The sequence below is a fragment of the Mycteria americana genome, chromosome 14 (genome assembly GCF_035582795.1).
Source record: "Mycteria americana isolate JAX WOST 10 ecotype Jacksonville Zoo and Gardens chromosome 14, USCA_MyAme_1.0, whole genome shotgun sequence".
Taxonomy (NCBI): domain Eukaryota; kingdom Metazoa; phylum Chordata; class Aves; order Ciconiiformes; family Ciconiidae; genus Mycteria; species Mycteria americana.
Genome location: NC_134378.1, coordinates 7,844,735 through 7,868,202, shown reverse-complemented (window position 1 = coordinate 7,868,202; position 23,468 = coordinate 7,844,735). Strand labels below are relative to the sequence as shown.

Sequence of the window (23,468 nt, the reverse complement as noted above, 5' to 3'; positions counted from 1 at the left end):
CAGGCACAGGCATATTAATGTGAGAAAGGGGACTCCCTCCTTCTGTGTGCTTAATAAATGCAGACAGCATGGAGCCAGGGAGGGGAGAGGGCGCATGGCTGAGAATGTTATTTTACAATCGCTGACCAGCCCCCTGCTATTTTCAAACAGCTGGGGACTACCTGACCTGCAGCATCCAGCCTGGAGATCCCGTACCTTAGATCTTGACCGTTATCATCTGATGATACATCATCTATGTGGATCTGGTCACAGTCCTGAGAAGCGTATGAAAAAAAATACAGCAGTAAGTAAATGCTTTGAAAAAAATTTTGAAAGAATGTAATGAAAAATTACTTTAAGGATAACATTAAGGAGATAAAATCTTACATATTGCTAGTATTGTCTGGCATAGTCTAGTCAGTTACTTGTTAGGAACAAGTATCACATAGCACTTGCACAAAAGATGAACAGACAGAGTATGCGTGTGTGTGAGATCTGCTGTTATCTAAGGGCACAACAGCTCTTGAATAATACAAAGTAAGTGAAACTCCTTCCTATGCAGACAGGAGGGACAGAGATGCTTGTGGTTTAGCCAGGAAAACTTCATATGCATGGTTTTTAAACTTTGTATGCATAATAAGGCAGAGATTTGGCAGCTTCTTCCCCTGTAAGAATACGGCTTTGGACAGGAGGTGTATGCCCACATAATTACAAGGGGAGAAGATCTGTTCTAAAGAAATTTCCAGAGATGCCTGTCCTGCTGGTGTTTTCCTAGTTTGTTCTGAAGGGACTGAGCTTCCTTTGACATGCAGGGAAGCTGGGCTGAAGCACTGAAGGCAGCACCCTTTCATAGTCCCAGCCACAGACACAGTTAAGGAATAATGTGTGTCAGTAATGAGGAAATCCATGCACAGGAAATTTAACCAGAACATATACTTGGAGCTCAGCCTGCATGAAGTACATACTCTAGATCTTATCTTCCAAAATTCTTCATTGTTTGAATGGTGGAGGCCCTGCCTCAAAAATTTGTGAAACATTATTTCTTTGGTTTCTTTCCTAGTCTTAGCATTAAGATTACAAAGACAAAAATCAGGAAGCTTTTCCCACCACCTTGAATCTCCTTTCTCCATGACCCTTGCAGGTAAGAACAAAACAGAAAGCCTTCAAGCTGATGAACAATATCTATTGTTCTGGTTGATTTTTCAACAGAGGTAAAAGCACTTGGTACAACAGGACTCCAAAGTCAGAACAACTGCACCTAACCAAGGTACAGTTATTCTTCACCACTTCTAAACCACAGAATTTGTCTTACCTTCCTTACGCAATTATAAGTTTTATGAATTACTTTAAAGTAGCCCCTTTCAAAAAAAAAAATCCCCAAACAAGTAACCAAACCTGCTATCAATGGCAAAAGGTCACAGATAGTTCTTGTCCATAATCATTAGATTTTTCTGCAGCATTTGTTTTAGATAATTCTCAAAAAGACACATGATTTTATCTTGTTCTTGTCTCATCAGTCCTCTCTTATCAGCCTATCACTGGTGTGTATATTGCTGCATATAATTGGAGCCAAGCGGCTGAACAGCAGATCTCTGCTGGCACCTCTCTCTCTCCTCCAGCCCCATAATTTTTTAAGCCTCCCTCCCAATAGCTGTTGTGAGCCATGCTGGGATAATATTGATGCAGCCCACTCCAGTTGTATGATGCACAGCATTAAGTCAGGGGAAAGGTATTTGCGGAGGGATCTGTTTTTCTCATTTGTGAATGAATTGTTCTGTACACTGAAGTGTGACAACAGTAGCTATCACATTTCTAACTTAATAAAATACCATGACACTTGGTGAGACGCTACCTCATAGTCCACCGGCTGAGCCTATCGTGTTACTGGGTGAAACACAGGGAAGCTGGTTAAAGCAAGAATGTGGACCATGTTTTACTGCTTGGTTACGAGATTAATTTTTCATTCTTGCAGAATTTCCTCGAAATCTTAGTGAGTAGGGAATCAAGGCAGGATATCTGGGCTGCTGAAAAGAAGGTCCAGGTTGTTCGAATGGAAGTCAGTGATGGGGACATATCCCAGTTTTCACATCTGCTGACTTTTTAAAATACTCTAGGATCTCAGAGGTATATGATGTGTGGCACATACAGCCTGTAACTGGGTCAAACGTGTAAGACCTCAGTCAACCCTCACAGCTCTGAGAACAGAACTGTTTTTACTGTTGTGGTATCTCTAGGTCAGTCTGTGTACACAACCTGCCTCCAGGTGGGACCAGACCCTTGTACCCACATGTAAAGGAGCCTGAGCTAATGCAGCTTTGAAATGGTACTGCAGGCTTGGAGAAAGCCTCTGCTGCCTCCTTGTGAAAGACAAGCTGTTCCTGAGGACACAGAAGAGTTGGAGAAGGTCCTTCTGTTATCACTTGCACTCCCTCTGAATACTCTCAAGGTATGTCTCGTGCACATATGAAAACAACTTATGAACACACAGGTTTTCTACTTGTGTATCAGGACTGTGTTAGAGATTTTTAAACATTTTGTGGATTCACTGATCAGTCGAGCTTGCATCCCTCATTACACAGGGTGTTAACAGTTCCCAGAACACAAAACCTCCAGGGATAGCTCTGAAAGGCAGTAACTTGTAAACACACTAATCCCCTTGTTTGTTAATCCCTCATCCCCTTGTCAGTCCCTCTGGCCTTAATACCTTTTTTCCAGAGATGCTAGACAATAATATCTCCAGAGGGACTGGGGGTGGAAGGTACTATTCTTCAGCCAGCGTTGCACTGTGATCTGTAACCTTGGGCAACTCCTTTTCTCCCTGATTTCCCAAAAGGGGAACAGAGAGTGAGAATACCTCCTTTCAAGTGAGTACTTGCTGATATATTCTGCAGTGTGATCAGAGTCCTTTGTACACAACCCCTTGTATGGCCTATACTTGCATACCATAGGGATTTAATCTGCCTGTACTATTGCAATTGCAAGCAGAGACAATGTGGTCGACAGGCATGGAAGTGCTACATGAGTGGATGAATTAGTGTGGCAAACCCACACTTGTATGATTTCAACATGTGGCTCAGCAAACAAAGGCCTTACTTGCTGGGGTGGTGTTGCTAACAACCTCCAGAACAGGGGCAATGCTTGTGTCACTGCATGCCCTGGAAGTGCTATGCACTGGCTACCCTTGTCAAGGTTTGATTTGGTACCTTGATTCTTTGCTATGGGGCAGGCATACCACTAAGCTGTACTTCAACAAGCATCAACCTTCCCCCCCACCCTGAATCAGCTGGAAAAAAGTCCAACTTCTAAGTCGTACAAATTAGAGTTAACTTGCTGACAGAGAATCCCTTTCTGTAAAAAGACCAAAAGTGTTTGGTAGGAGTCTAGATCTAAAGCTTCTCCAGTCACTCATCTGCCCTGGGGACCAGTGATCAGCCTCCTTCTACCCAACTAGACTGAGGTTTGGGGTGAACTGAATGGGAAACTGGCATCTCTACTAGGCTGCAACACTAAGAGAGGATCGGTTGAAGCAGGTTATCTGAATGGATCTGCTGGTTTGCCTTTTCACACGTCCAAGATTCCCACTCCTGTGTGGAGCAGGAAAAATGCATCCAGCAAACAGTTGCCTGAGTCCTTTCCAGGTAAACCCTGAAAACACATAAAGCCCTGGCTAACAACAGGGTCTCAGAATCCAATAGGAAAAAGGGATTATTCCAGTTCAGGCTCCTCACTCAGACCTTGAAGCCAGTTTTTTACTACGATGTGAAATCACATCCTCACCAGACTAAGGAGGATCACTCAAATGCCATTAAGGGCTGTGCAAACCTTGCTGTACCTATGGACAAATGTTTCATCCTCATTAGGCACATTCTGGGAATACTTCAAAAGGGCTTTACACCCTGGCAGCACCTTCTGCTCTGCACAGCACTGAAAACGAGCCAGCAACATCATTCCCCCGTGCTAAAGCAAGGTAATAACTGATTTCCTTGTCCAGCCTGCCCCTCTGGCAAGGATGGACAACATTTCCTCCACTTCTCCCCCTGCTTCCACTGTCAGGACTGAGGCCAGCCATGCTCTGGTTGGTTCAGTCTGCTGGGCCACCAAAAATGCCTGAACTTGGCTACAGACTTGTGCCAGAGAAAACTTTTGCTATGTTTAGCATTATCTAGTAAGAGTACTCTTGCTTTAGTGTCAAATGGGGCTACTGCTTTCTCAGTTACAGCTTCTTTCACCCTGCCCCAACACAGAAGATGGTCAGAAACGGTTTCAGCCCCATGTGGTTTTAGCTTATTTTGTCTTGTACAGGCCAGTGTTATACCACATGATGGTGCTAATGTATACGGTAACATTTGCGAGTCTAGAATTGAATCAGCTTCTGTGCTTGTTTTTTATCAATTTCTTTTTTAATAATATAATTCACTGCATTTTTTTAAGCTTAACACTTGGTGATGTACGCTCCTTAAATATCACTTTGTGAATGCTCAAACCTGACTTTTATTTATCACCCTAAATGAAGGAGTAGGGTGGTTAACCAACAGAGATGGATGACTCTGTTGTTGCAAATTCTTCCAAACTGAAATGGCTTTTTCTGGAAAGGGAAATTTTGTAAAGAACATTTACTTCTCTTGAATTCTCCCTCATCCCTCATTTTTTTCATTGAAAAGGCTCAGCTAAAACCAAATCACCTTGGTTTGGTTTTGGTTTGAAAAAAAATTGTGTTTGTTTCACTTATCAAGCATGTGTGAAAAGGAAAACTGAACTTTTTCAGTTGAAAACGCTCTTCTCTTTCCAGGTACCTGGGCCATGCATCATCACTTTGAACACTTAGCATTTTATCCTAGTGCTGGACCTAAGATAAAGTTGTCTCACAATGCTATCTCTTTGCTTGTTTCTGCTCTGGCTAGCTGGAACATTACTTGTTTTCAAAAGTTTTTAATGTTTTTCATGGTTTTGAGCCATCCAGGTCCAGCAGCAAGTTGTTCTCATCTTTAGGTGCCTATGTCCCTTTACACCCTCTGGCAAATCCATTAAGGTTATATTGACTCACTCATTCAGCCGCCAGCTTTGTATTTCTCAATTTTTTAGTAAAAACAGGTAAGCTAATAAGACAGCCTAGGAAATCAGCAAAAATTGCTTCTCTTCTCTCATGCAGCAACAAAATAGCACTAGTAACACAAATGTTTTTATTTATCATCTTTGTAGCCCAAACTACTTAGAGACAACCTCCCTTAATATTTTGCTGAACAGATGTGTCCTGTAGCACCTGGCTCTCTTCCTGTGTTGGAGATAGAGCCCAGGTATTTTGCAGAAGGTTTTGATTTCTATTTGGAGACACAGTGCTAAACTTTAGCTCTTCATTGGACTTGTTCTTACTCAGTAACACAGTCCTCCAGGAATGAGGGAGTCCTATATCTGAAGGATTTTTGTTTAGTTTTTGCTTCCTTAATGTCTAGAAACCACAAAAGAAAAGAAACACAACATACAAACGTTTTATAATTAAAAACTTTGCTCTAGTGTAGTGGCTGAAGAAGAACTTGGGAGGCCATGCGAGACAAAACTGACCTAAGGACTCTGCTTCTAGCAGCCAAAGCTGTTACTGACTGATAATGTGCAGAATTTGACTGAGGCCAGATAATTTGCTACTTCATTTCATGTTTTAGAGCGGTAAGTGAAGCAAGGAGAAAACTTGTTTTAAAATGATTTGCCAACTTATATGCTTGCAAAAGTCTAGATAGGCAGAGGGTTTCTGGAGGGTGGCTTTATGCAGGACATGGAGATTTGTTGCATCATATCTTGAGATCTGATGGGTGGAAAGTGCTGGTTGCATATTAAATATTATCACTACTTATATAGTGCCTTGGACTCCCAAACAGCAGCTCTTTTTTTTTTTTTTTTCCAAAGAGAAGGATTTTTTCACTTTGCACTTTCCATACCCTCATCACCAACTCCCTCTTTGAAAAAAGCTGAAAGAGGAAAAATCTGTCAGTTCAGGTGTAACTCACTACTTGTCTTCGAAAGGAAATGAAAATTCTCAGCAAGTGAAACCTCAGATTGTAAGGAGACAGGCGGCAGAAAGGATGTACCTCCTGTAATGCAGAGGACCACAGTGCAATTAAGCACTGAACGAACCAGAAGTTCTCATGGAACTTAGCACAGAAAAAGTTATCTCATTTCATCTGGCACAGAAACAAATTCTTCCTTTGTCAAGTGAAGAAAAAGACCACAGAAGTCTGCCCAGGGATGCCAGATTCTTTTCCTCCAAACACCTCCAAGCAGTATTCTGACTCCAAGGTGCCCACGGCACAAACCCCATCCTACTCACTTTGTACGTGACTCAGACTATTTCTACTGATTGCAAATGCAAACAAATTATCATCAGCACTGTACAGCTGTTTCTCAGCTGGTGACAGAATTCTGCTAGCATCACTTTGCTTGAATTTTACCATATATTCAAAAGTATTTTCGCTTTGTATAAGGCACAGTCAGATCTGACCATGCCACAAACAGGAAGAATCCTTCCTATTGGTCTTATGTTGAAACTCCCATAGTTTCATCCTGCAGTGTGCCTGAGCTTGAGCAGACCTCCTGCTCTGTCTGTGTGTGCAAACAGAGCCTCCTCAAGAACAGAGACCGTTTTTGAAACCTCTGCATTGACTCATAGCTAATTGCTACCTGCCCCATAGGATCTGTGCTAATTTAGCTTAATAAAATTATTAAATAGCAAATTTCAGGAGAAGCAGCAGCAATGTCCTCATTATTAGATTTAGTAAAACTGCCAAAAGCCATCATTGTTACTGTGTATTTAGAAAAAAATTCCTTAACAGAATGAAGATGTCAAAGGGACACAGTAAAGTATGCTTCCAATAAGCTATCTAAAGTCCATTTCTTTGGGGTCAAAAATGAAAGTTTCTTGGCCAGAAAAACAAGTTTGTAGACCAGATGCAAATGATTAGAGAGAAAGATGTTAAATAAAATAAGCAGCTACATACCTCCAGGTCATTAAAGAACAGATGTGTATCTGCAAGGTTGAAGATCATTTCTTCCATCATAAGACCTATCCGCACAGACGTTGTAGTGTCCTGTTAGGGGAAAATCAGTTTTTTTCCATTCACTTTTATTTTATTTTTCTCTTTTTTTTGGGGGGGTGGGAGATCTTAGAGCAAACATAGGATCTACACATTCCTGTTTCTGAAGATATGTTCATTAAAGTAATTTTATTTCCCAAGTGTATCTTAACATGATTTTCCCATCCTTTCTTTTGCTCTCCTAGATAATCCAATTCTGTTCTTTGAAGGATGTCTATGGCTCGCCTTGACCAGTAATAGCCCACACACTTCAGATGTGAAGACCTTTAAAACAAGAACCTTTAAACACCTCAGACTATATATGAATTGCTTCAGTAGGTTAGACCAAGAATTGATTTCCAGTAGAGTCATTAGTGAATGGTTAGGGGATAGTTACGAGCAACAGAGCACACAGAGGGTGATCCTCTCCTGACTTCATCCTTCAAACCAGCCATAGCAGGTCAGCATTATTCTCTTTTAATGGCAAACAGCAACTTGGTGAGCAAAATCTGAAAACGGAACCCAGGAGCTCAAACATAAATTGAGCCTCTTTCGCTACAGGGTGCAATCCACATGTCTCAGCACACTTGGCTTAGGTCTTTACTGCCATGCTAACTCAGGTGATGAGCACAGAACAGGACAGAAAGGCAGATGTGTTGTTCCCACATCAGAGCCCAGCATGTGATCTACTGTCCTCGGCAGCACACATGCACCTGGGCAGGAGATGCAAGAGCAGCCACACTACTGCAAAGCTCTTCCATCCCCACTGAAGCTGCCTACTCATTTAACAGCATCAGCAGAGTTAAAACACTCTTATCCTACCATGCAAACCCAATTATAGCACAATAAAATGCTTGTCCAAGTATTCCTGCTCAGGACAGAGTGTGCTCTGCAGTGGTATAAAGCATGCTTGCAGAGCCAGAACTGTAGCCATAATGGCAGTTACACCCAAATAACTACATCAATTAAAAAAAAAAGACAAAACAAGACAAGACACATCACATCAAAATGCTGGATGGGTTCATCTGTCATTCTAGCTAGTGTTAGAAATGGCAACATGCACCCAATGCTCTTGTCTGCATGGACTGGCTGACTTGTGACAGTTTGCTCATTCTGCCATTTTCTTGTACCAGCTGCCCTCTCCGTTCCACGAGAGAGTCCCAAACTAAAAGGGAAGGACATGATGCAGAAGCTCTGGCTGCCTGCAGCATTTTTAAAATATACTTTTTTAACAATTAAGAGAATATGAAAATGCACATGCCAGCCGCTCTAGAAAGGCTTCTACATGTTATTAAGCACATGTGAACTTTCTCACATCCAGATCCTGCTCCTACCAACATCAGTGGCAAAACCTTAAGTAAATTCCCCTGGAGGAGGACTACACCTTCTACCTGCAGCTCTACTTTAGTGAGTTTAGTTGATTCGTTTTAGAAAATTTATGTTTTTCCCTGCCCCTTGCTACCGAGCTGAGACACCACAACTGCCTGTGAGAGGCTGTCACTTCATTTCCTCACCAAGTCAGCAAGTGCATGCTTAAATCAGCCCAAGCTGACAGGGCTGACTCTGCTGGGCCAGAGAAGCCACCCACACACAATCCTGCATGGCAGAAGTGACTGACACTTTTGGCTGGGCCATTTCCCTTTCTGCTGGCTTGGAGGACTACATTAACAGCTGACTGCATGTGCACAGCAGATCTACTTGGTCCTCCAAACTGCCCCTTGGATGGGGGATGGTGGCCGCAGGGCTCCTACAGCTCTTGGCTTACTGCTTCAAAGTGCTCAATGGGCACTGGATACAGCCTCTGTGGATCTGTTACTCTGAAACACAATCAAGTGACCCGCTGTACCCAGCCTGGTGCACTGCAATATTAAATGAGTCTCAGTCACTTTTCCATCTCTCTCATACATAAAGCCAACCACCTCTCCCATGCCCAAACAACTGACCTTGTTCCTAAGCCCACAGCAAAAGCATAGAAACACACTGATGCAAACAAGGTCGCCAGCAGAACATTTTCTTATTCATTAAATACTTCAAAAACACAAGCAAAAATAATCTGTGGTTAATTTGATAAACACTCATAGCTCAAAAGCATTGTGCCTGTTCAAGCTAAACAACAACAGACAACCTGAAAAAAGAAAGAGCACTACCACAACAGGCTTTTATTTGTAATTCATCTTCATTAGGACAGGGATCAGTCATCTTTATGTTTATGTGGGTGGTTTTCCTCCACTAAAGTTACAAGCCATGCTAAACCAGGGCAGATTTCTACGTAGTCTTTGCTCTAATTTTCTGCAGATTTCTGTGGAGTCATGTTATTGTATGACAGGACAGTAATGAATTAGTTTAGGAGCTCTAGCAGGGAGCACAATGTTTGGGGGATGAGTACATTTCAATCAACCTTTGTGGCAGATGCTGTTGACATGGATGGTGTATTACACACTAACCTAATTATTACGCATTCTTGGTGTAGCTCTCTAATTAGAGCAGAATGGCTGTGGTTTCAGCCATGTGTGTGACTCACAAGCATTGTGCCCATCTAAAGAAAAGCTCTGTCACTCATGTTTAAACATGCCTGTTGCCGTCCCAGAAAGAAGGGCACTTTCTCCTCTGGGCAAAAAGTAAACTTCAACAAACTTGCCCTGAACATGTCTCTATAATTTTAAGCCCCAAACCTGCTCCCCTGACAAGGCACAGGGACGCAGGCGTAATCAGGGCATCTGACTGTGGCCCCATGCGAACAGCACTGAATCAAATTTTACTACCCAGGTGTAGTTACACGGGGGAACTGTTTTGAAGAAAATATGCTGCTAGGAAGAAATTATTTTGTAAAATAGTTTTTAATGAAGCAATTTATTTTTATACATTTCAAGGATCATTAGCCTTTAAAACTCTTTCAGGAAATCTCATTGGTTGGTATCTGTCATTTATCCTCTAAGTTTTGTCTTCAGCTTTATTGGTATTAATCACTAATGGGGAGTAGGAAACATTTCCACAGTGTATGAAGTTACCTTCTCTTAAACTAAACAATATGGAAATTGAACTGTAGATGAGAGGGGAAAAAAAAAAAAATCTTTCTCTTGAGATAGAGAGTATGATGGAATGAAAATAAAACAGAAAAATGCACTTTACCACCCAGAGGGGAAGTCGTTTGGGGAAATGATTTGGCATCACTGCTTTCACAGTATGGACATTTCCTCTATAGCAAGGCATGCTTCCAAGTCTTAAAGAGGCTGATAAAGGCAAATCAGCACTCCCAGTATGATATAGGTGTCTAGAGGCACTAGGCCGGGGTTCCACTGGCAGTTGTTTATTTGCATTACTGTAGCATCTAGAAGCACTAGTCCCAGACTTGAACCCCACTGCGCTAGAGATTGTACCCACACAGAGGAAAGACACAGTCACTACAGCTTTCAATTCAAGTATGAATAAACAGGAAAATCAGACTGATGGGAAAGCACCAAAATGAGACAGGTATATCAATCAACGTGTTGTCCAAATTCTCTGCACAGTGTGTAAATAATCTGAAAGAGAATTATGAAATTTATCTGAAGATGTTGATGGAGAGCTCTTCCTAGGCACAGAAATCCTGTACCACTAAAGGATATCTCCATGCTGCAGGGGATACCCTGATGGACTGCTAACGCCTACGTTAGAATAGTGTAAGTTTAGCAGAGCAACGTAAAGTTGCTGCATTCATACCAATGATCCCTGCTAACATGCCCTTCCATAGGAAAAGTGCACCATGGAGCCCTGGGAGCAAGCTTCCTGGGTAACAGATCTAGCCAATGTTTTCTGATGCATATGAAGCCCAAGGAAGAATGGACCACAGACAGCTTGAAATCAAATCTCCTCCAGGAACCACTTTTTACAGTGATAACAGATTAATCTAAAAACTCAACCCTGAGTGCTTGTTTAGTAACTTTAGAAGAGCGAGGTCCTACCCCTCTGCTAATCTACAAGTCATGCTTTCACAAACAAGGACAATGAGAGGCAGGGATAGAAAACAGGCAATAAACTCCTTTTATAAATGAAACCTCCAGCACCACAGCGTATCCCTATACGCCTCACCTCTGCCACGCACCATTGTTGGAGCTTCCTTCAGGGTCAAAATTAAACAGTCCCACAAATTACTTCTAGTGCTAACCTCTGGTGCTCAGACATGACAGACTAGGCACTCCTGACCCTCCAACACACAGCTTTAACAGGCTTCTTCCCATCAGCTGGGGGAAATAAGCACCAGGGGAACAGCGGTCATTTTGAAGTATTCATTCTTGAAGAGATTGATATTCCTCCCACTTTTCACTCCCACTTTTATACACTATTCCTATACACTTTTCATTCCCACTTTTAACAAACAGGAGTAGTAGTTTCACAGCTACCCACTTCTGCTTAGTGCACATCTTGAGGGAACTGAGAGGTGAAAAGACCCCATTCCCCACTACACCTTCATAAACAATAAAGGATCAAAACATACAAAGAGCAAGATAAGCCCTTTTTTAACATTTTGGATCAAACATTTGCCCTGAAGAGCATCCTTGGACATGTCTCTCTGCTGTTTCTGTCACAGCTGTGACTTTCAGCTAAGGACTGATGGGCTATTGCTTACTGCTGACAACAGCCACACCTTGTGAGCAAAATAATTTCCACTGTAAGTGAGGCACTGCCAACTCCCAGCTCTGTATCTGCTTGTTTTGGGGTAATTTTGCTGCCTGTTCAGCAGATAGTCCTACTAGAAGAAAACATGGGCAACAGAAGCCTGTGGGACATGCTGCAGAGGAAGACAAAAGTGTCCATTCACCAAGGGGAACGTTTTCTTTCATGTCCCAATGGCATAAGCTGACACATTTGCTCTGAACATTGGTTTTATGTTGGCTAGTTGCATGCGTTGTTCCTAATCCTTGAACTAGTTCTGTACATTTGAAGTGAACTGCATTTTAAAATTACAATTTGAGTTCAATTATGTCCTCCAAGCTAATAACACCTTGCCTAAAATTAATTTCTGTTTCTGTTTTCATTTTGTCCTCTGATTTTGAGTAATAGGATGACAGAAGATGGCTAAAAGGAGCTTGTTGAACAGCCTTCAGTCTGTCTTCGCTTAAAGATGATTTCCACAAAAACTGGAAGTGAACAAAGAACAAATATTTCCCTATTACAGCAGTGGGTTAAAGTGGGAAGTTAGGTCTGCTCATTCTGTGTGAAACTCCAACTAGTCTGTATTTTAGCAAAGCAAAGGGAATGCAGAATGTGTAGGCATACCCAAATTAGCTTTAAGCTACCGAATGTGGGTACAAATAGCTGCAAGTATTTGCAGCATGCACTATGTAGGTTCCTAGACCCTTTTTCAGGAGCTAACCTACACAGAAGCCTGCATTGCTGTATCTTCACTACTAACGCTACTGGCATTACCCACACAAAAGCCCATGTGCATTGCAGCCACACTTCAAACTGCACCGTCAGCATCCTCCCAAATGGCTCTGTATTAAAACCTTCTTACCACTGCTCTCCTGAAACACTGAGATTGATTTTTCATAAACTGCTTATACTTGCCCTAGAGTATGCATTAAAAAGACATGTATTTGTTAACACCTGCAGCTACTACTAATCCAGTTGGCTTGATGTCCACAGCCAGCTCTCCCCTCTTGTACACTGTAATTTTGAAAGGAAGAGAGAAGCAGACTTATCTCTGGCAATCTCTCAAGTGCAAGTCACTCTCGCCTCCGATCCTGGCTCCAAAGCCCATTCCAAGCCTCTGCCTTACAGGTACCCTGTTCAGACTTGCAGGCCATTAGCAAAGGGGAAAAGCTGGCTCCTTTGAGACGGATAACAAATCAGCTCGTTGTCTGACTCTGCTTCTATTTAGCAATGTGCCAATTAACCCGACATTCAAAATGTTAGGACAAAGTCATTCTGAGCGTGGATCTTGGATTCAGACCTCCCCCCTCTGCTTAAAAAAAAAAAAAAAAAATAAAGCCCTAGTATTTAAAACTAATCAGTCTCTTTAAATCCCTGCCAAATACCTGTTTATGCCGTGAGCAAATAATTACATTTCTACAAGGAAGAAAGTATTAATTAAGAGTATTCATCAGACTCGTATTCTATAGGGTTTATCTGCCACAGGTGTCAGCCAGAGGTGAGAGACAGATTAGTATACAATCAAGGGCTTTCTAAGTTAAATCTCCTCCTTGTGGTTAGATGTTAATAATGAAGATGTCGCCAAAAGAAAGAATTTAATAGTTTTAATTGAGTTTAACTACTTGGAAACTCCTGGAAAATGGACCAGGTTGGTTGCAGTATAAAAATAATAATAATAATAATAACTGAAAAAGCAAAGATACAAATGCCTGGGCCACATGTTTGAACAAAAAGAGTCTGCGAGAATAATCATTCTTTGGTTGTAACATTTTATACCTTGATCAGAATTTGAGATATGAACAAGGCTTTCCCATAATAATGGGAAAATAACCATGTGCATCAGTTCCAGTTCAAGTAAGTCCACGTCTTTTTGAGGAAGAGAACACATTTAGCTCTTTTACTACACTTAAGTAGTTTAACTTGCAATTTTATCTTTTTAATAGACACAGGCTACAGCTAGATCTACCTTCTCAGAGCTTTTCAAGGGACAGAGTGGGTATTAGTAAGAAAAGTTGTTTTAAGTAAGCAAAGTAGCTCAGGAGCTGAAACCCGTTTTCAGAAGTGACTTACTTAAGTGACTACACTTCAGACTTTTTAAAAGAGAGTTGTCCTTTTTCAAATAGAATCATCAGCTTTTCAGGCTCTAAACGTTTTTTTTCCCCAAAATGAAGACATACTGTCTTACCTTACCTTAGCTTTATTAGACAATCTACCAAATTTAAATGAGCAGTGTCTACAGTCATCACAGTGTGACCTTGTGAAAAGTCCATGCTAGATGGAGAGCAAATATAGTTTAATCCCTTTTCTTCAGATACCTTTTCATATTCACCCTTACTGTGTCTTGAGAGGTACTTCCAAAGTATTGCTTAATATTTACTGAAGGACTCTTTTTTTTTTTTTTTTTTTTTTTTACTGGGATGTATCTGTTCAGAAATGGTTGGGGACTATACCTTGGAAATTATTCCAGTAAGAAAATGGGCATGTCAGTCACTAAATCCTCACATTCAAGAGCACACAGAGGTTGAAAAGGTTCTCCTCCCTCTCTAAATTAACTATGCTTAGGGACAAGCAGTAATGGCTACACTAATTTATCCAGTGTCTGAACCCATGAGTTCTGAAGTGGATTCCAGTCCTGTGGGAATACTGTACTTAAATACAGGTTAAAAGCTGGGCCATGATGCTTGAGAACAAATGGAAATTATTTTTATTTAGTAATACAAAAGGTTAATGACCAAAACTCTATAAATAATTTCTTTTTACTCTACAGGGCATAAATGTCAAAAGAGGGAGTGGAATTTAAACCAATACATCTTCATTCTCTTCCCCTCAACACAGGAAAATCACTGTATTTCTCTATGTAAGCCCTTGATAGCTCTGTGAAAAATACAAAACTCCTGGAAAGCTTGGTGGAAACACATCACGGTGTGTAATCCACAGCACAACTGCATATTTTGCACATGCAACTTCCTAACACAAGTTACGTCCCTTTGGTTTTTTTAAACTATTTTTCCCTTGAAATCAAGTAATGATTCAGCGATACTGGAAAGCAGGTTCCCTTTACTCTTGCTTGTTTGACAATGCAGCATTGTTTCTCATACATATTTTATGTCAAAAATAATCCTTTAATACTTGCAAATGCCACGTGTGCACTTTGCTTAGAAAACCCTCTGCTCACCTAAGCTCTAGTACAAGAGGTTACATCTACACGAGCTCAGAGCATCTCCCATGCCCACCATCTAAGCTGTTGTGGATCTGGTTTTGCTGTTTCTGCTGCTGCTTCTCATCAGCCAGTACAGATGATAAACACAGATGTTTGCTCCCGAAATACACATTTGAAATAATCAAATGGTTGGAATTATTGACTCCCTTCTCTCCAATAACGAACTAATAATTGATATAGCAGCATGTCTAAAGTAACAGACTTTTTTATTACCTGCAGTGATTGAATGCTTTTTTAATTTAACTTAAAAAGGCATTAAATACAAGGTTTAGCCTCCAGTGGGTAAAAAAATCTCCAACTTCCTCAGAAAATCCTTTCCAAATTGTATTCATCTTGACTTAATCCATGATCTACTGAGTGAATTAGGCTCTATTTGTTTTGAAAATCTATTTTATGGAGTTCCAAGGACTGTGTTTTCCTTAGGAAGGGCTTATTCTGCCTTTCTGACCAGGATGCCTGCTAGCAGCCCTCAGCATAGGCCTCTGCAGGTTTTTAACGTCCCAAGGTGCCCCACACATATGACTAACAAAATGTAAATAAACACAGCTGAGCCAGTAAGAAATTGGAAGGTTTTCTCATTAAAGAAATAAAATAAACAGATGTCCTTAAGCACTTTGGCTCATGTTTGTCAAAGGAATGGAAAACTCTCAGATGTTTGAACAGCAGTAGTGATATAAGGCCACATCTCAAGCGAGAGAAGAAGAAAAAAGCGACGCCATGGCACTTAGAATTAACTAATAGTTCTCAAGGGAGGGTGCTTTTGATTTGAACCTTAGCAACTTCTACAAATAGTTTTTAACAGCCAAGCAATAAAATGGGGTTTTATTCCTTCTCAGTTTGTAAAGTAGTAAAGGACAGATTCGGCCATTAGAAGCATGAATCACCATAAGATTTGATTAAATCCCTATGGTGTTTCAATCAGGTCCTGGCTTTAGGGTCCTGCGAGAGAACAAAGCAGGGAAAAGCACAAGCTACTTAAGCATTCAATGAAAGCGGGGGGGGGGGGGTGGGGAGAAGAAAAAAAATCAACCCTAGGGTTTTACAAGGATCTCGAGTAGAGCCAAGCAGGAACTTTTCAATGACTTTTTTTTTAATTGGAAATTATAATTCACTTAAAGGAAAACTTTTTGTAAGAACATATAACTGCCAGGGAAACTTTTGAGGAATAAGGTTTCTTAGATCCACAACATCATTTCTGGTGAGAACAAGACAGTCCAGTTCACAGACAGCCAACATACAGCAGCTATGACGTGTGCTTGAAATTCTAGAAAATCGTGTTTATGTCCTGTCCTCAACTGGGCCAAGCAGCAACTTTAGCTGCTCTATCCAAAAGGTCTTGAGGCCCTGCTGTCGTTGGAGGACCCTCTCCTAGTCCATATACCTGTGCCACTGCAAGTCCCTCATCAGAGAGGTAGAGCCCATGTTCGCACAGGCTGGAAACTTGAGTGCATGCCCTGTCTCTATTTCACCAATACCTGTCTGCTTACAACTTGGATAAATCTCATGTTGCCACTTCTGAAATGCAAAAAGAATAAAAAAAAATACATGGCAATTGTAGAAAAACAGCCTCTACATCAATCAAGCAACTATGAGGAAAACTGCAAGTCCCCACTGAAAGCAGCCAGAACGGCCACGCCAGGCAAAGCGACCACATAGCCGAGGCTCACAGGGACACAGTGTAATACAGGCAATCTAAACACCTTTCAGTTAAGGTTAACTAAAATCTAGAACATGACTTTGCATGACTGATTTAAACCTGCGACATAATATGCTTTATTATTTTTTGTAGTATGTTTTTCTTAATTCAAGCCAATTCAAGATGCTGAACAATCTCAGAAATTGCTATGCACCTTACAGGGATTTTTATAGATCGTAACTCCCAGGTATCAGCACACATAGTCAAAGTACTGATAAAGATCCAATACAATTCAAGAATTTAGACTGTCCTATGTATTCAGTTCTTTAAGTCAGTGCTAAAATAAAATCCTTTCCTTTTGGTTCCAGGATTTCAGAGTGACTTGCACATAAAGATGAATTTTAACTCCAGATTTTACTTTACTCACAATTCATTTTGACACTAAAATCCCAAGGAGTGTACCAACAAAGAACAAGAATACAAATTCCAGGAACAATACAAAATACTGAGAAAAGGTATTAGCTTCACACATACCCCTCAGCTAGGGAAAACAACGCACCCAATGCCTCCTTTTTTCTTGATACTAGTCCTTCAAAAAGGGTGAGAATGGATCTGCAATATAATACTTAAAATTTCTCGGACTGAAAGAGATGCAGAAATTTTTTTGTAATGCTTTGACAACATGGATTATGGAACAAGCTTGCAAATATCTCAGGGAAAGGGGAATAGACTCATGATTTTTTCTGGCAAGGGAGTGCATGCAATCTCTTTTTTCTGTGTCTGAATTAATGCCACCAAAAGAGTCTTTCTGTATTGCACCTAGCTGCTCCAAACAAATGGCCAAAGCCCCTTGACTTGGTTACCCAACTCATGTGAAACCCCAGCAGCACTGTTATGGATTTTGACCTGTTTTTCCCATTATGTTTATTCAGTGATTTGGCAGGCAGATCTTTGCAGACATAGTAAAGGCTGCAGCCATCTTCCTCCCAAATGGGAGCTCTATTATACATGCCTGAAGGGATTAAAAGGGTGTACAGTATTTAAGCTATAATGATGGTCTGCATCTGTTGTGGTCTCCGGGCACATGGTAAATATTCTGCACCCATACAGCGATCAAAAGCCTGCAGAACAGGTTTCTAAACCCTCCTGAACATAATATCCAGGGTTAACTGCCTATGGAACTTTTTTTTTTTTGCCTTTTCTTGTCAGGGGGCCTCCTGCTGAGAAACCAAAGGGTGGAGAGATTTCCTTGGGTCTGACAGCTTTGCTGCCCCGATCACTTAGACCGTGACTCCGTATGTTTGTGCAGGTACGCATCCATTCAACCGTGGGCAAGAAAGCAAAAGGAGATGTGAATTTGCAGGCCACTCTGACTGCCACTATAAAGGTTATATGGCAGTGACCGTATGGGAAAGACATTAAGACCAAATGTCTGATGACTGTGTAATCCATGGGATAGAGCAAAGAGTTTGGGCAGAGGGGACAAAAAAGGAGCAACCTAGGCTGGGCTATTCATTCATGCTTCAACCTTGAGTAAATTTTGTGTTTTAATTTCTATTAATGCTGTGAGCAAATTATTTTCCAAACACCTGAGATGAACTGTCAATGCTCTGAGGAGCCCATATCTATGGCAAGGACCACAGAGGTTTCCCTCAGAAACCAAAGAGAATTTTCACATGAGATCAGGTCAGAAAACATACACTGAAGTATTAATGATTAATAATACAACTACAGTTGATAGTCCTTTTTGTGAATTCTTCCCTCTCTTCCCCGCCCCCCCCCAAGCCGATTGTTTTTTTGGACAGCTCCCTGTTGCTGCCATCACCAAGGAAGGGGCAACACACAGAACCATTTGAGATTTTGTAGCTAAAGAACACAGGATTTTAGACCCAAATCTCTGAACCTATGGTTGATGTTCCTCCTCCTCTCTTCCCAGAAAAATCACCCCAGAAAGAGGTGTTATTCTTCAGCTTGATCAGCTTCATAGACTAATTCTTTGAGTGGCTGCACAACAGCTCTACCAGTGCAACAGACAGGATGATACTGGGACATAAATGATGGTCAGGGGAATGGTGAAGATCATATAAACTGACACTTTTTCTGGAGGAAGACTTACAGAACCAAGACCTCCATGTGTGAGATTTAATTCAAAGCATCTGCATGTCTAATTACAGGCACATTAATCTTTTATGATCAATTATGGACAAAAATAAGAATTTTAGGCCTTGACACTTAATTGACTTTGAGATTAACACTTCCTACATTATTCAAGTAAGAGATTCTGAAACTCTATTAACCTCTGGCTCACTGCTTCACTTGTACTTGATAGTTCAGCTCACTTAAACATTTTTGAATTGTGTTACCATTTAACGGTTCCCAGGACAGCCTGAGTGTGCTGTATTTCCCTCTTGGTTTAAGGTCTGTTCCAAAGCCCACCAAAGCCTCTGGTTGTCTTTGGATCAAGTCGTTAGCCTATAATACTTTTATAACACAACCATTTCCCTTATAGGAATTTAATACTGATGAAACAAATGAAGACCTATGAAAAAAATCCTTCTAGAGAAGTTTCTCAAAGAGCCTGTTGTAACTTAATAGAAAAGGTGATTTATTAAAAAAAAAAAAATTCCTGTTTCTATCATTCTTTACATTTGTATAAAAGAAACAGCCAACAGAAGTTTGTCATTTTGTACCTTTAAAGGCCTTCCAAAGCAGACAATCCCCTAAGTTTCCATTTTCCTCTCTCCCTAGTCCCTTTTGCAGGCTGCTGCTCACGAGTGCCCTGTCTTGGCCTAACTCTGCTCTCATGGCTGACAGGAACAGCTCAGCCACTGGTGAGTGCTTTTGATAAACCCTTTCTGGCTCCCCTCCCTGACCCCACTTCATCCCCACACCAGCAGCTCTAGAGGTGGCAGCTTCTGCCTTTGTGGCAGACCATCAGCAAGAGCTCACAGGCACTGCGGTGGCAGGGCTTCTCATCTCCAGAGGTCCATCACACCCCTCAGTCCATCACCATCTGCCCCCATGCAGCAGATCCACACCCTCTAAACTTGTGCGGGAGGCAGCAGATGAAGGCATCTGCTTCAGAGGTTTTATGCTAGGACAAAGTGAGCCCATTAAGGGAATTCTCCATATGCGTACTTGCAGCCCCTACCCAATGCTAAGCATGACCACATAGCAGTTCTACGCAGTGCAAGTTTATGTTTCCTGATCCTGCCTAATTCTTTCTGATTTTTGCAGGCAGTAGGTTTGAGCTTACACATGTACACCTCAGACTGCCTCGTTCATTACGTTCCCTGGGAAAAGTAACCGCTTCAATTACCTTGTACAACATGGGTCTGAATAAATCCCTGCTTGGAAACACGTGCTTGGTTTTCAGAGGGTGCTGTTAGAAGTGCTAGCAGCATTCCAAGTGCTGCAGTAGACTTCCACACCACAAACACCATTTTATATCCTTTACAAGTGTGCACATCTAACAGCGAACAATAAATCTATCTTACTAATTACACATTCAGCTTGTTATAACCATCGTAAAACAAGTACAGCTGGTAAAGCCATGAAATGATGTCAAATCATATTTCTGCTTTCTAGAGAGAAGCAGGGTTATTTTCCAGTCTCCTGATGAAGCTGACTGTTCAAAGCCATGTGTGGAAACAGCTGCCAACTAGGTCATCCACCTTTAATTAGGTAATGATATTGTCTTTTTTCCTACCCATTTAAAAGTGTTTGACATTCTGTAATTCAAAGTGACTTAAGTGTTTATCATAAAAAGCTGCCTTAGGAAGAAATTGAAGCACATGGTACTAAGTCCAAGAGCCAGTGTTTTCTCCTTAGCAGCCAAAATCAGTCTGTTCAGCCAGAGAGAGTGTTACCTAAAAAAAATGGAATTGCCTGCATTTCAAAGGGGGTATCTAAAGTATGGATAGCTAAAGAGATGGTTCCTAAAACCCCTTAAAAATGTGAGCTTCAGCAGTCATGTGGGAAGCAGAGCCAGTATTCTTCATGGCAACCTAGACTGACCAACACAAAATCTCTCTTAAAAAGTTGTCCGAGATTCGTAAGAAAACACTGGTCTAACAAAAAATGTGTTACTTCATTCAGGCTAGAGTTAACGCTGTCTGGCTGCTTGATAGGCTCTTTCTTGCAGAAGACAGACATTGAAAGAACATCCTTATGTCCTATCTAGCAGCAGCTGAATAATACGAGCTTTTGAAAAACAAGGGGCTACTTGCAACATGAAAGGGAGGTAAATTAAATTTTCACATGTTAGAAGGAAATACCACAGGACATATTTATACAAATGTGTCTGAATAAAATCAGCAGCATCTGTTTGAAAAGCTGTCTCATTAGCTGCCCCCACAGTTCCCGATGCAATTTGGTTCGACAAGCAGTAATGCTAAAAAAATTAAATTTTACCTTCCCATATCTGGATGCAAAGGTTCCCGTGAGTAAGGAGTGAAAAATAATTATCGTCTCATCCAAATCCCACACAAACACACGCTGTGATGACAGACGGGGTGGAAAAAAGAAATATAGTTACATATTAAGCAATTGCAAGATTTCGTTCAGTCACGAAATATGTCATGTTGGACTAGGAGCTTTTTAAGATCTCAAACCCATTTGGAGCACTGACTGTAGACTGTGAAAGCAGCCAAAATGAAACATCAGGAATTTTGGAACTACATGTGTGCTGGTCATCCTGAGACTCTGCTCTCCTAACAACCACAGAAATCCTCTGTTCATGTCAAGTCAGGGGAACAAAAAGCAGACTCAAAAAGCCCAAAGGAAAAAAAAATGTACATATGAAAAATAGTTTCAGATGCTGATAATATAGAAATTGAGCAATTATTTTGACTACCTATGTCTGTAGGCTCCAGTTATATTACGGATTTTATTCTGGTTCTTTTAACTCACTAGTCTGATGGTGGGATTTGCTAATAGATGCAACTGTGTATCTTTGCTGGATTTACTAAGGGAATATAAATTAAAAGTTATTACCTCAATCTCACTGTCAGCAGTAGGGGAAGGATCGTTGCTTCTTTTTGACCGGGCTCGTACCTTGCCATCTGACCCTCTGTGATGTCTGTCTGTTTCTATATCTTTTGCTGGTGTTGTTGAATATTCCCCTATTATGAAAAAAGAAATTCCATTGTAAACTTAAATTTTGCACGGTATCATTATAATTAAAGCATGAAACCTTTTAATGGAGAGCACCAAAAACATTGTGAAAACACCATCAGAAAATCTTACTCTTTTCATGTCAGTAGCTGACATTGTTAGAGAAATAACTTTTAACTCCTAAGATTTGTTAAAACAATTTCAAAAATCACCAAGACCGTATATATAACATTTTAAAATGGATGTGTCACTTCAAAAACCTCATCACATTTTTCATTGAAAAAACAATAGCTTTTTGAATTTTACTCCCCCCTGCTTTTCAAGAGAGAAATTAGAAAGGCAATGGAAAAGGAAACCAAGAGCAATTCAACTTCTGAAAAAAAAATTTTTTTTTAATTTGATGAATGCTCACGATTAAAAATATACTTTCAACATCAACTTTTATTTAAAAATATAGAACTAGCCTGTTTAGCCATATTACATTTCACAGAGGATAGTATTTTAGAAATAACTAAGAAGAGACAGCCAAAGATGAGCTTCCCTTGTATAAAGTATCTGTTTCGATTGGCTTGAGCTTCATAAACCTGTCCGGATTTCACTTACCTTACATTACACATCCTTTTCAAACATATTTTTTCTTTTCACCTTGCTCAGTTGTGGCCTCTCCAGCTTCCTAGAATAACCATATTCGTCTTCAGAGAACCTTGGATTGTGCCTAACAAGCCTTTTTGAAATCACCCTTTCTCAAAAAGGCTGACATAAGATCTAAGGAACAGAAAATCCTCCAACTGCTTTTAGAGCAATCTGTGATCATTTCTTTTTAAAAACCAATATTAGTTTATTTTTCTTTTAGAGCAACCACAGATGTTCAGATTTGTTTCTTTCACAGACTTATGAAACAGACCTACAATGGGCGTATACTGTGATCATCCAAAAATTACGTGGCGTTTTATATAAAATGTTATTGCATGCCAATGAAAACTTTAGTAGGGAAGTGATATCTGAAGATTGTACTTGAACAGTACATTGGAGGATCATAATCCATCAGTAATTCCATAAATCATTTAAGCCCTGAGACTTTAAAAATTAAGCACTCAGAGGCCACAAATTTTGAAGCCTTTTTACATGGAATTCATCTTGAACTTTCAACTTCGATAAACAGTTTGTGCCGATTTTTTAAAGAGGGACTTTCTCTTGATGTACTTATTTATGAATGCATATATTACATGTTGTTGTAAGAGGTGAATATAAACCTTGACAGAGATGGGCTAAAAAAAGTCATCATACAATCAGGAAACTCTGGGGCTTTTTCAGAGCATGGCCATTTGTCTTGAACTCATTGTGACCCATGTTAGCCCTCAGTACTGATTTGGGTTTCGTATGTAATTATCTTTCTGTACTACCTTTAGAGGAGATCAAACCTTGCATATTCATGAAAAAGACACAGGATGGTTTTAGAGAGCTTGGATGTTCTAATCTCTTCCCAAAACCCTGTGTTGCACCGCATAAGCAGAACTGTTAAGTCCTAGAAATCTGATTTATCCATGGAAGATATGTATTTTTAAAAATTCCAACAACAAGGTTATTGTGTTTATGTCTACAGGTGGCTGAGACTGCCAAACTGAAAACAGAAGAGATGCACCTACCAGACAGCGATTCTGTGCTCTGACTGGTGATATTGTGAGAAGACTCCTGCAGAGAGTAAGTGGAGGCTGGGATGGCTGAGGGGCTGATGCTGTTTGCAGACACATATGGAGAGTTGTAGGAGGAGCTGTAATACTGTGAGTACTGGCTTTGAGGAAAGCTTGGATATGATGAATATTCC

The 23,468-nt window shown here is 40.6% G+C and overlaps 1 protein-coding gene across 9 annotated transcripts in view; it reads right to left on the bottom strand.

Moving 5' to 3' along the window:
• EYA2 (EYA transcriptional coactivator and phosphatase 2) overlaps positions 1 to 23,468 on the bottom strand; it is a 103,408-nt gene that overhangs the window by 9,702 nt on the left and 70,238 nt on the right. For 7 of the 9 annotated variants that reach the window (XM_075517319.1, XM_075517322.1, XM_075517316.1 and 4 more), the window contains 5 exons: positions 23,290 to 23,467; positions 21,524 to 21,651; positions 20,942 to 21,025; positions 6,966 to 7,055; positions 196 to 254 (listed from right to left, as the gene is read on the bottom strand). In XM_075517319.1, the coding sequence (XP_075373434.1) occupies positions 196 to 254; positions 6,966 to 7,055; positions 20,942 to 21,025; positions 21,524 to 21,651; positions 23,290 to 23,467 (539 nt within the window). The remainder of the gene's footprint in view (positions 1 to 195; positions 255 to 6,965; positions 7,056 to 20,941; positions 21,026 to 21,523; positions 21,652 to 23,289; position 23,468) is intronic. The other 2 variants (XM_075517324.1, XM_075517323.1) reach the window with 2 other exon arrangements.